The 12394-nt window shown below is 53.6% G+C and overlaps 3 protein-coding genes across 3 annotated transcripts; 1 reads left to right on the top strand and 2 right to left on the bottom strand.

The window, feature by feature from the left end:
- Positions 1-617: 617 nt before the first annotated feature.
- Positions 618-3645, top strand: HER10_EVM0009085 (uncharacterized protein). The gene is made up of 3 exons (XM_035478584.1): positions 618-2257; positions 2422-2523; positions 2604-3645. Exons 1-3 carry the CDS (start codon positions 2150-2152, stop codon positions 3219-3221), a joined length of 828 nt encoding a protein of 275 aa, XP_035337509.1. The 5' UTR covers positions 618-2149; the 3' UTR covers positions 3222-3645.
- On the bottom strand, positions 3604-6106 carry HER10_EVM0002139 (MBOAT family protein). The gene is made up of 5 exons (XM_035471864.1): positions 5514-6106; positions 5381-5448; positions 4732-5310; positions 3816-4677; positions 3604-3733 (listed from the first exon to the last, which is right to left on the bottom strand). Exons 1-5 carry the CDS (start codon positions 5770-5772, stop codon positions 3627-3629), a joined length of 1875 nt encoding a protein of 624 aa, XP_035336952.1. The 5' UTR covers positions 5773-6106; the 3' UTR covers positions 3604-3626.
- Positions 6107-6873: 767 nt separating this feature from the next.
- On the bottom strand, positions 6874-9272 carry HER10_EVM0006073 (asparagine synthase; the record flags this gene model as incomplete). Its single annotated transcript, XM_035475670.1, has 5 exons — positions 6874-8000; positions 8059-8199; positions 8253-8370; positions 8435-9000; positions 9062-9272. 5 exons carry the CDS (start codon positions 9270-9272, stop codon positions 6874-6876), a joined length of 2163 nt encoding a protein of 720 aa, XP_035337258.1.
- Between the last annotated feature and the right edge of the window lie 3122 nt (positions 9273-12394).

Raw genomic sequence — 12394 nt, 5'->3', positions numbered from 1 at the left:
ACTAGGCCGAAAGCCTCGGTTCAAAGAAGCGCGACGCTTAATGCTAATATTGACTATCGATCCTACTCCAGCGCGTCTTGGTCCGGTTATTTAACAGACACGACCCAACGGCCGATGCCATGCGGCCCGTTGTGGCCTCCTCAACTCCAATAAAAGCCCAAAACGGCCCGCTGACGATTTCTTCTGACCCAATGATACGGGACGAACCAGATTACCACATCTCGCTCGGTGGCTCATACGACTGCAATTGGTAACGGTTCAAGTCAGTTTGGCGAAGTATTGGTTTTGGCGAACATTGCCAACCCACCTCTACCTTAGCGATGGGGATACGACCGTGTGGCCATCCTGAGGGCCTACAGGGCAGACGACGGAGAGTTCGATAGATGATGGGCATGACGATGTGATGAGCCACAACCTTCCGGGGGGCTCATGTGGGACTTTGACAAGTTTCCGCATTACCGTCGCCAAGGGGTCGCTCACGTCACGATAGCCATTGTGGCTCCCGTGGGATCGAGCCATCGATCTCCTCTACATTTCAACCCCTCGCGGTAAATTTTCACCGTGGACAAATATTGGCTTCGCAGTGGCTCCTTCAAGGGTCGGAAAGTGGCGGCCGTATTTGCATCGCGCTTCTCTATCGCAACGCAAGCGCGGAAATGACGGGCATCCACGATTCAGCCCATCTTGCACAACAAGCGCGGCTGCAAGGCATGTCCTGGTTTCGATCCCGTCATACCTCCGTTCGTGCGGTGCCCCTTGTGCCACCTTCGGCCTGGAAGTCTGGGACACCTATCGATCGACGGTCGGTTCATCTGGAGATCGATCTACAATCTGCTTACCAAAGTTGAGAATCATCTACTTCTTCTCTGCAGGAGCCTCACCCCGCAGCATGCACCTGTACCAGGGGAACGGCAACACAGCAACGGCGTGATGGACTACGAATACGTGGTGGCCGAAAACCGAAAAGCAGTCGCGCCAGCCGAGCCACAATGGCTATGGTCTCTCTCAGCTGATTATTCAAGGACACCTTCTCACTGATTTAGCGGGAGGAGGAGGAGTTTGCGCCCGTCCGGATATCTCCTCACTATCGAAGGCTCCTGCTGTCATCAATTATGGCTGACGAGGAGCCACTTCTTAGTAGAGCACCATCATATTGGATCAGCTAACTTGGCGTCAGCCACACAACATAGCCCAAAACACGCGGTGGCATTCTTTACCTGTCTGCTCAGCAAATACGGTTCAGCTATTCTCGGCTGACCGTCTTACTCGCTACAGTCGAACCCCAAGTTTGGGAAGGGAGACGCTTGTGAGAAGAGGTGGACATGTCGCGGGCGGAATCTTCCTTTCTGACGCTCTCGGCCGAACTCGAGAAATTCAAGAAGAAAACCCATGGTTTCCCCCCTTATGCTCCCGTTGGCATCGTACATGAACCCCCCACATCATCTCCGGCTAACTGCAGCAACGGTCAAGACCCTCTTTGATGACCAGGTTCCTAGGCCACAAAAAGCGGATAGAAGAACCAAAAAAAGAGGTGTCGGCATCGGCCATACCTATCGTGGAGCCGTCGGTACCTGTGTACAGCCTTGGTAGACCTTTATGGTCGCATTCCGCGGCCCAGCTTACACATTGGGCCTCGCGACGTTGCTTACGACTGCTACATAGTCCCTGGTGGTCGAATCAGTTCATTCTTCATTGGGGTCGCAAGCTGGCATCGACAGGAAAAACAATAACAACAGCAACAATAACAGAAGATACAGCAGATAGCATCCAACTGTTCACAGCCGCGAACATCATCAACGATTGTTACTCTGTATCGATAATCGTACAGTCTCCCGCATCAACATACGGCACGCGACATCCCGTGAGACTCGGCGCGCCCTGCCACCAAGGTCTAGGTCCCCCCAGCACCAGAAAGTAATTGCGATTTCTCAGCCAGCGGAGACCACCCCTGCGAACCAACGACCCGCGCCGAAAGCCAAGGCCCACGTTCAAAATCCTCTTGGGTCCTCGATCAATTGCCCCGTCCTTCTAGCTCAACTCCAAAACTTCATCATCGTGAAGGAAAATTGAGAGGGTAAAGGGCTTCACCACTCCCCCTTTTCTCCCCCTCAATCCCAGCCGGCATCAATCATCCCCCCGGCAGATCACGATGTTCGCTGCATTCCGCTTTGGGAGGGATCTTTGGGATCCTTCTCACCGCTTCGAGACCTCATGGCTACTTTCTCCCTATCTGTTGGCTGCGTGCCGAGCGCTAATTGTGAGTCTTGGCTTTCCCCTACTCTTCTCTGTCGCGTTTGAGGACCCTTTGTGCATTGGGGTGTCTAGCAATGTCGTCACCATCCTCTCAGCGCGCAATTGCCCTTTAAATCACCACCAAACAGTGCATTGCTTGTGGGAACTAACACGTCTTCTTTCTCGCAGAGTCTGTACATATTTGTCGTCCGCTTCTTCGTCATCGGTTGGACCTGTACTCACGCCGAAGATGGTGGATGCAAGGTCGTCGGCCAGAGCTTTTCCTACTTCGTAAGTAAACCTCGAATATCATTTTGTGCCAACATGGTGAACAGGGCGCAAGACTGACTTGAGGGATCCCCCCTCCGTAGACTGTTCTGACCTACTGGGGACTCGCATTTTACTTCCTCATCTCGGCCATCCACACCTTCACGTACGCGCACTCTGGAACCCCGCTGCTCGACCGCTTCCCGCGACCCCTCCAGGCCCTGCACGCCTTCTACTATAGCACCATCGTCACCTACCCCTTCATCGTGACCATCGTCTACTGGGCCATCATCTACTCAGCCCCCTGGTACACCGAGCAATTCGAGGCCTTTAGCAACATCTCCCAGCACGGCCTCAACTCGGCTTTTGCCCTCTTCGAGATCGTCATCCCGCGCACCAGCGCCGCCCAGCTCGAGTGGGTGCACATGCTCTGGCTCATCATCGTCCTCGCCCTGTACCTCGCGCTCGCCTACGTCACATACTACACACAGGGCTTCTACACCTACGACTTCCTCAACATCGACAAGAACGGCAGTGGCAAGGTGGCGGCGTACATTATCGGCATCGCGGTGGCCGGTATCGTCTTTTATCTCATTGCAAAGGGCCTCATCTGGTTGAGGGAGTGGATCACGGAGAAGAAGCTGGGCATGGACGGCAAGTTTGCCCAGCAGCGCTTCCGCAACTACGATACGGAGCTGGGCACCATCACCTCCAAGCACTGAGACCGGAAATAAAGTCAGAAAGAGGGAGCGAAAAGGAGGAGGGTAAAAGGAACCTAAGCGCACGCCCATTTTAATCGACGGAAGACGCAGACACGGTGACTTATATGTATGTATTTATGTATAAAGAGGGAGAGGCAAGGAGAAGGAGTCTGGACACGGTTTTGGGAGCAGGCACTGCATTGTTATTATACCCCGGAGGGACCTCAACTAATTTTCGTCCCCTCCTTGTCATGAGTAGCATCACAACGTCGGGAGGCGCAAAGAAGGAAGGGGGAGCGAGTTGCATCAAGTAATAGTACAGCATGATAACTGTCTAGTATCATAATACTAAACATTTAAAAATCGCTATTCAAACAGGTAATTTTGCTACAAACGTTTTGGGTGACAAATGACGGTGCACACCCGTCAACACTTTAGTGAAATGCCTCTTCGCATCTCGGCCTCTCTGATTTCAAACATGACCTGGACACCCATGTACAGAGAGGCAAACGCACTCATAAAGAACAGTGCACCTAAGAGGATCATAATTAGCACGTCCGCTTCATGTCCAAAGAGTAGAGCTGAAACCCCCCGGGGTTGTTGTTGTTAACTTACCTGACCAATCATGTAGAATACCAGAGAGAATGCTCTGCAAACCGTCGAGTCCGACAGCGAAACCGACAAGGTTGGCAATCATCATCATGAGCACATTCGCAACAGCTCCCACGGCGCAGATCCGACGGTACGTATCCGGTCTGCCCTCCCACTTGCGCGCGGGGAACAGGAGCTGTGCGAGGACCTCGGGGAGTAAGAAGAGCACAATGAGCCAGCCCCAGATGAGGAGGCGCAGACGGATATCGTGCCAGAGGGCGACGAACGTAAAGACCAGCAGGTACGTGGCGATGGAGCGGACGGTGGTGGCCCAGGAGCGGAAGTTTGCGCCGCCGAGGGGGATGTAGATGTACCGGATGAGCCAGCGGTTGTAGGAGCGGTGCCAGGCCTTCCAAAAGGATTTGGGGGACCAGTTGTTGGAGACGCAGCGGAGCATGTTCTCGGGGGCGTCGACGCCGTCGATGAGGGCCCAGAGGCGGAAGAGGCGCCAGGGCAGGAGGAGCTTGAGCCAGATGATGTGGAGGTTGAAGAAGGAGAGGAGGGAGAGCTGGGCGGGCGTGTAGGTGGACCAGTCGGGCCCGGCGTGGGAGATTGCGCAGACGTAGTCGTAGTGCAGGACGACTTCCATAGCGAGGAGGCCGAGGAGGAAGCGGACGGCGTAGCGGATCGTGCGCGGGGTCTCGATCGAGGCCGGGCGGTGGCGGAGCTGGGAGATGAAGTCGTTGTAGCACATGATGGGGCCGACGAGGTAGAGGGGCGCGTAGATTGCGTAGGCGACGTAGTTGCGGAAGGAGTAGTCCCTGGGCGCGGCGGAGATGGCGAGGCGGTCTCGTTCGGAGAGGTTGGAGGGGTCGAGTTGCTTCTTCTTGGGGACGTCAGTGATGTCGAGGGGGTTGGTATGACAGAGCTTTGATCTTACCTCTAGGGGGCTTCCGCTGCGTTGATCGAGGCTGAAGTAGTAGTCCAAGTTGAAGCTGATGAGCCGCAGTACGGTGATGTTGAAGAGAATCTCCCAGCGGCTCATGAGACCGCCGTGGCGGTCCATCCACGTACCCCACCTCACGAGAAAGGGGTCTTCATCGAGCAAGTTCTTCGTCGCGGGCGGCGGGGTGATGTGTCGCGCAATGGCGGCGAAGCGATACCCCTCGCAGAGCTCGTTCGCAAAAAGCATGCAGATGTTGAACGTCCAGGTCGCGGCGGGGACGTAGCGGCGCGGGAGCCGGGTCGCCAGCTGGTAGTTGATGTGGAGGATCGCGAGCACCTTGAGGGCGGAGAAGCCGTGCAGGGCGACGAGGAAGACGAGAGCGAAGCGGTAGTCGAAGGAGGCGCGCTGCTCGAGGCGGGCGTCGCCCTGTTCGGAGACAGACTTTTTGTGCAGGTCCGAGGGGATCGGGAAGACTGTGTTCCAGAGCTTGCGGAGGAGGGGGTGGAAGGCCAGGAGGAGGGCCATGAACGGGAGGTTCTCGCGGAATGTGTGGTATTGCGAATCGGATACGTCCTAGAAAGAGAGGCTGGGGTGAGCGGGACTCGTGTAGGTTGGGTGGTTTTGCGCATTGTGTGAAGCTTACGATCTTGCGACCCGGTATCCAGCCATCACGGAGGAAGCGTTCGTAGTTGTGGTATCGGGGGTCAGAAGCTAGAGGATGGAAGCATTGAGCATCAGCGGAAGCTTCATCTTGGGAGGAAGAGGACCAGACGTACGCCTCGATACATCATACGCGATCCAAAACATGTATGGCACGATGAATGAAAGCAGAAAGATGTAGAGGAGGTATTCCGGTGTCCCCCATTTTGACGGTTGGGAGCGGCTTTGGACCTTGTTGGGTGGCTCCTTGCTTTGCGCGGGATCGGTTCGAGCCTCGACGATGGTCTTGTAGGGAACGGAAGAGGAGCTCGTGAAGCGGGTGTCGAGGTTATCGAGGTCGTAGATGCTCCTCAAGAACTTGAGAAAGGCAGCCATGGCGGGCTGGCTCGTGGGTGCAAAGCTCCTCGAGGAACTTTGCTCACGTGTACGTGTAGAAGAAGCCGAAGAGGCGGAAAGGGAGCGAGCTTCAGGTTTGAGAGTTTCTAAAACATCTCGTCAATGTGTGTGTAGAGAAGGAAAAGCTCTCAAGAGCTATGCTGAGTTGTAAGTTTCGACAATTCAGTGTGTTGGCTCGAGCAAACGGGGAACGGTTGAAGGTTGTGGGAAATTGGAGATGAAGTCTCGTGGTCGCAACTTCCGTCCCATGTGTCCAGACAAGACCGGGGGACCTTTAGTTTGGGGGTTATTTTTGTGACGCAAAACCACATTTGGAGGGATTGGGACCTGGAAGGGCTAAGCTTCAGACAGGCGGCGGCACGCGTTCCCTGCTGTGGATGCACGGGTACCTCTTTACCCCCCCGCCGCGTGTTAAAAAACGGCTAGCTGACACTGCCCGCAAAGCCGGGGCTTCGGGGCACTTTTGGACCCAACGGAGCTTCAGCTTGCGTACCCAATTGGCCGGGGAGCCGATCGACAGAACCCCTATTGTGGCACCTTGGGGGAAGGGATGGGTGCCTCGGTTCCTTGCCAGCGTTGCTTCAGACCAGTCTGGCCAATGGTACCAGACTGTTGCAAATCTGACCCCGACGACACGATGACCCAGCTCAGTTATACGCGTAGCACTCGTCAATTGCTGGATATGCTTGTGTCCCATGGGTTGGGTGCAGCAAGAGGTTAAAGCAGGCCAATATTGCTGTTGAGGGCAATATTTCACGGCACCGCCTAAGGGACATGGTTACTTCTCGGGTTCGGCTCCGATGCGGGGCCGCCCAACGGTCCGGATGTCCCCATATCAGAAGCCAGACAGAGACCCCAACGAAGCAAGTCTAAAGTGTACACATGCAGCCAAGATTTTTCAATGCATCAATACATTGTCCCAGATTGTTTTTCAAAAGCCAATCGTATCCTTGAATACTTGTTATGCGTTCCTAATCCAAACTCATTTATCGTATATCGTATCCGGTACGGGGCAAGATACCTGAGAGTATCTCGCACCACAGAATTCTAAAAGTCCCAAACTCCCAATCGAGCATCCAATCACGCACTCGCTGACCATTGATCCACGGCCGCCTTCTTCACCCCAAACCGTTGACTGAGAACAACCCAGGAAGCGGTACAAATCAGCTTTCGGAACGCTCTGGGGCTCGCATCCTCGCCGAAGCCCTCCTCGAGCCACCTCTTTGCGGAATCCCACTCCATGAAGCCCAGATTCTCAATATTTTCCTGCGTAATCAGCCCCGCAATCATCTTATACACGGGCCCGCCGCGCGGCCACTTGACCGGCGCCGAGTACGGGTGCTTCCTCCGCTCGTAGAGCTCCTGCGTGATGAACGGCTTCCCGGCCTCCTTGAGAATCCACTTCTCGCTCAGTTTCTGACGCGCCGGGCTGAGATCCTTCCACCACAGGCTAGCTCCGGTGCCGGTCGTCCCTGTCCCGGCGGCTTCCCCGGCAGCTTCTTGATACGCAACCTTAACGCTCGGCGGCAGGTTGTTGACGTACTCGACGAGGTGGTGGTCCAGAAAGGGAGGGCGAGCCTCGATGCTGTGCGCCATCTCGGTGCGGTCACCCAGACACGTGAGGATCATGTTGGCGAGCGGGCCCTTTGTGTAGACGTAGAGGCTCGTGTGCAGCGAGTGCCACTTCTCAATCATCTTCTCGAGGACCTCGGGCGCAAGCGTCGACTCGGCCGAGCCGGGCGTCTTGTACGTCTCCCGCACCCACGGCGAGAAGGCGTTCCATTCGGGCTCGAGCCGCATCGAGTTGCTGGGAGCGGCGCCCGCGCCCGAGGAGGACTCGTCCTCGAACATGCCGATCCGGTCAAACATGGCCTTGAGGTCGTCCGTCATCTCCTGATACATGGGGATGCGGACGCCGTCCGTCATGTCGGACTGGGGCCACGCGACGTCGGGTTCCATGAGGAAGGCCGGCAGCACGAAAGGGTAGCCTGCAAAGTGCTCATCGGCGCCCTCACCGGTGAGAACGACGGGCACGCCGTGCTGTTGAGGTAGTGATGACAGGCAGAACTTTCCCACGCTGTTCAGGTCAAAGTTGTGGTGCTCGGTGTGGAAGACTGCATCGGCAAAGTTGTCGGCGAGCTCCGTCTCGTTCATGTCCTTCTTGAGGATCTGCACGCCGAGGAAGTCGGCTGAGCGCTCAGCAATATCTTTTGCCGGGCGTCAGTATGGTACTCCTAAAGTGATCAAAGGGGGCTCTGCACTCACCAGCTTCGTTGAAGCCTGAGGACTCTGGAAATTGGATCGTGAAACACTTGATGCGCTTCGTGGCGTCTTGGTTGCCCAGCTCAATGCCCTGCTCCTTTACCAGCTTCGTCACAATTCCTGCAATCACTGATGAATCGATACCTGTGACTAGGTCAGTCTTGTACTTCGATCTTTTTGATTTGACGGCACCGTACCTCCAGACAGGTAGATTCCCACGGGGACATCAGCTCGGAGTCGAAGCTTCACTGCTTCTATCAGACGCTCCCTCACACCCTCGATCATCTCTTCCGCGCTCCGTGTCTCCACCTCACGCTGTCACGAGTTAGCAAAACTGCGCCTCTCACCAGAACCTATCATGACCGGGGATGCCACATACCTTATCCTTAAACTCGGGATCCCAGTACTGGCGATGCTTGATCTCGCCATCTCTAATCTCCATCCAGTTTCCTGGCTCCAGCTTGCGAACGTCCTTGAACACGGTGCAGTCGGCTTGCATCGAAGATCCACTGAGCAACCCATAGACATTCCACTCCGGCTCCCAGCCAAAGGCTCGGAATCCCTTCATCTCCGAGGCCAAGAGCATTCGCTTGCTGGCACCGTTGTCCTGGTCCTGTACAGTCCAAAACATCGGCTTGATACCGAAACGGTCCCTGGCCACGATGACCCGGTCCTTGTTCTCATCGTAGATCACAAAGGAGAACTCGCCGCGCAGGTGCTTGAAGAAGCCGGGGGCGCCGTAGATCTTGTACAGGGCAACCAAGACCTCGCTGTCGCAGTGGCCCTTGAAGCGGTAGTTGTGCTCCTTGATACATCTCTCTCTGATGGCATCGTGGTCGTAGATTTCTCCGTTCACCACGGCGTGGATCTTGCCATCGTCACTGTGTAGTGGCTGCTCTCCGTCTGGAGAGAGGTCGTTGATTGCTAAACGGCAGTGGCCGAGACCTAAAACCACATGATCAGTTGGACTGTTTCCGAATCATGCCTACCAAGGGGGATTCCATACCGACTGTAGCATCATCACTGATCCAGACACCAGAGGCATCCGGACCGCGGTGAGCGATGGCCTCAAGACTCTGTTGAAACTGTTGACGCAAGGTCCCATGCTCCGAGATCTTCTTTGCCTTGCTCTTGGCTCCGTTCGTTTCGTTGCTGTCCCTGTTCCTGTTGGCGGAATCGCTCCGCTGGAGTGTGATAGCCGCCGTAATTCCGCACATGTTGCTTCCCTCACAACAAAATACTGATATGGGTATAGTGAGAGTAATTCAAAACAAGACAAGAAATTTAGTGTCCTTGGCCCTTCCCCAGATGCCACAAGGGTCAGCTATATAGAATTGCAGAACTAGGCAAGCAAATCACAACCACCGCCACCCATCGACCTGGTCCAGATTCACGGACGACAAGACCCCGGCGCAAACGCCCTCACAAGCTTTCTCAGCCCTAAGTAGCGTTCATGGAAACGGACAAGACCGAATCGTGCAGGTTGAAAGGTTGAAGCTCACATAGTCTACGTCAGGGAGAACACACTGTACACTACGTATACGTACAGACAGACATACTCTGAAGAGGTGACGACGCGGAGAGACGAAAATTTGAGCGTACAAGCCACATAGTTGGCGGAGGCTTCAGTGGCAGAGGCGAACTTTCGACCACGGTGGAAACATCAGCCTTGGCCCGGTCGCAAGAGCTTCAGCCCCAGACACGTTGCCGTTTCCCCCGGGCTTGGTCTGCGTCCTTGGCGATCGTGAGCTTTGGGTAAACGTAAGGTAGTCTGTGAGTGGGCTGACTACTTGTTCCGTCCCGTCGCTTTCGGCAGGCTCACGTTGCCCTACTCCGCAACGGGATTCATGGGACTAGTAGGAACTCATGGACCTCGTCCCAAACGCCAAGCAGAGACGCCTTCTTTTTCTCTCTTTTGGCCTGTTCGTTCCCTCTCTCTTAGCAGAGTTTAAGGAAACAAATCTTGCAGCTGCTGCATGTTTTGAAGATGGCAGATGCGGAGGTGGCTGAGTTGTTGGTTTCGCGGACAAAGCGCTCACGTTGGCGTGGTTTGATTGCTCCGGCGCATGGCCTGTCTTGCATTCGATGTATCCGGAGTGGCGGAATCGTATGTCTACTCTAAGATACCATTCTGAAATGGAAAGATATATTTGAGGAGTCCCGGTTTTCTCTTGAAATCCAGTGCTTTGGTCCAGGTAGATTAGTGGGTGATACTGTTCACGATCTGGTCACATTCGGTCTTGTAAGTTGCTGTAATCACATCGTTGCAACGCAGCAGCTCTGAATTCCCCTTCTCTCTTTCTCCTGCATCTAATTAATCCACTTATATAATCCTTACTCCCATCATTGTTTCTAGCTGACTGTCTTCCAATAGGGGTTTCAGCTGCAGCTCCTGCACTGGCGTACGCGCGCATGCACTCCTCCTCCTCCTACGGACTCATGATACTTTTGATCCTATGAGAGTCCCGCGCACGTCATCCCTTCAACTATGATGGATTTTCTATTCTTCAGACGGAATAACCAAAAGTTATTATACATACATATGCTTGCGCCTAAATATGGGTGTGCATGATGGGCTCGATCCTCCCCGGCTAGGTTCCCAGTCGGCCCCGAGCTTGGGCCGAACCGAAGAGAGAGTTCAAAGCCATCGGACTATGGGGAATACTTTGACCCCGAAGTTCTCGTGACTTTCAAACGGTTGATTTATGTACGCTAGGTTTTCAGTTGTCCTTGGTGGGCAATAATCGTGGACAGTAGTATCTTGGGAGTTGACTTGGAAGAAGGCTATAGTTGTGGACATACTCATGAGAGTTATCAAGTAAATTATTTACAAGATGGAGCTGTGAGAAAATACTGAATGTGACGTGTGTTGTGAAAGGCATAACATGCATTAGCGTTGTGAGTTGGAAGGTGGTAGGGACTAGATGTCTTGTTGGATATTGGAGACCTATGGACATCTGACAATGTTTTTTAGTTATCACATTATGGCAATAACATGAAGTTATTTTCTAGTGCTAACACACGAATAACGTCTTCTCTTATCCTTCAATATCCTTCTATACTACATCTCCCCAAACTCCCAACTCCCAACTCCAATTATCATACATGTAGACAACCTCAAAGCGTCCTAAGAAAAGCAGGAGCGAACCGCAGCCCTTGCGTCTCTTGGCACCTCGACTTTGCCGCCGAGATGTCTCGAACCGACTTAAGTCCAAGGGTCAAAGTTGGAAGCTGTCAGATGACCTGCAGATTGGTGAGGGGACTCTTCACGTGTCATGTGTTATGTGAGCCGTAGTGATCCACCAGTGGGCATTACACTGGTATGTGACTTTGTGCAAGGTATGTTTAATCGGCTTGCTCTCGCTTACTGCAAGCCGAGTACTTCGAGACTATGTGCGGCGTCTGTTCTTTTGGTGTGCAAGCATCTCTCATCACCTCATGTTCGCCTTATAACTTTCACTGAAGTCTCTACGTCGTGCCCACCAACTTCCTAAACTTTCCTTCTCCCCAGGTCATCCGCACTTTGCCATCTCCAAGACGAGTATCGGGAATGTTTATCACCAAATCCATCATCAATTCTCTCCGACCAGAGTTCTTGATTGCCTTTGTAGTTCATAATTTCAGGGGTTGCTTCACTCAGCCCGAGTATCTAGGTAGGTAAGCCCCGAACACGTCACTCCGTAAAGGACAGCAGCTTATTGTAGGTGATAGATATTAGTTGAAAGACGTCCTCAGACGGCAGATTGAGTAGCCAAGAGTTACGAGGGTATCTACGTTCTTATACATATTTATTGTGCCGCTAAAAAGAGGCACGTAGTCTCGAAGGTCTATCTAGCGCATGGCCTCGAAAATACAAACTTCACACCCTGCTGAAGCATCTCAAGAGAGGCTCAAATTCGCCCCGTAACTGGGAAAGACTGATCGCCTTGAAGGTCACGTCTCCGATATGCGTCACTCACACAGCTTTGAACTCGAATCTCGATACGAATCACTTGTGCAGATAACACAACAGAGCCTCATCGCGGAAATGATGCAATAAGCGTATATTCACGCCAGAAGCATAGCCGCTCTCATGTCAAAACGTTTTGAGTTGATCCAAACAAGTTGGCTAAGAGAACACAGGGACGAATATACCCCCTTTCAGCTACCCTACCCCAGCGCCATACGGACGAATGAGGATGACACGAGAGCTAGAACGAGTACATGCCGCCAACGCCATTGAGATACTGGGTGGTGACCACTGTTGTAAGTGACTTGGATAATAATCATGCATGGCATTCTCGAATACTAGCACTCTGTTGAGATCTTCGAGCCTAGATGGAATGCATTCCGAAACAGC

This window comes from Colletotrichum scovillei, assembly GCF_011075155.1.
Source record: "Colletotrichum scovillei strain TJNH1 chromosome Unknown Contig00002, whole genome shotgun sequence".
In the NCBI taxonomy this organism is placed as follows: domain Eukaryota; kingdom Fungi; phylum Ascomycota; class Sordariomycetes; order Glomerellales; family Glomerellaceae; genus Colletotrichum; species Colletotrichum scovillei.
This window is presented reverse-complemented; position numbering and strand designations above follow the sequence as displayed.

Bases quoted from the DNA above. Each gene is read 5' to 3' on its own strand.
- HER10_EVM0009085 (XM_035478584.1), top strand. From the start codon at position 2,150: ATGTTCGCTGCATTCCGCTTTGGGAGGGATCTTTGGGATCCTTCTCAC. The intron at 2,258-2,421 runs GTGAGTCTTGGC...TCTTTCTCGCAG, and splicing joins CTGCGTGCCGAGCGCTAATT to AGTCTGTACATATTTGTCGT. The intron at 2,524-2,603 runs GTAAGTAAACCT...CCCCCTCCGTAG, and splicing joins GCCAGAGCTTTTCCTACTTC to ACTGTTCTGACCTACTGGGG.
- HER10_EVM0002139 (XM_035471864.1), bottom strand. From the start codon at position 5,772: ATGGCTGCCTTTCTCAAGTTCTTGAGGAGCATCTACGACCTCGATAAC. The intron at 5,311-5,380 runs GTAAGCTTCACA...CTCTCTTTCTAG, and splicing joins GGATACCGGGTCGCAAGATC to GACGTATCCGATTCGCAATA. The intron at 3,734-3,815 runs GTAAGTTAACAA...TGATCCTCTTAG, and splicing joins TATTCTACATGATTGGTCAG to GTGCACTGTTCTTTATGAGT.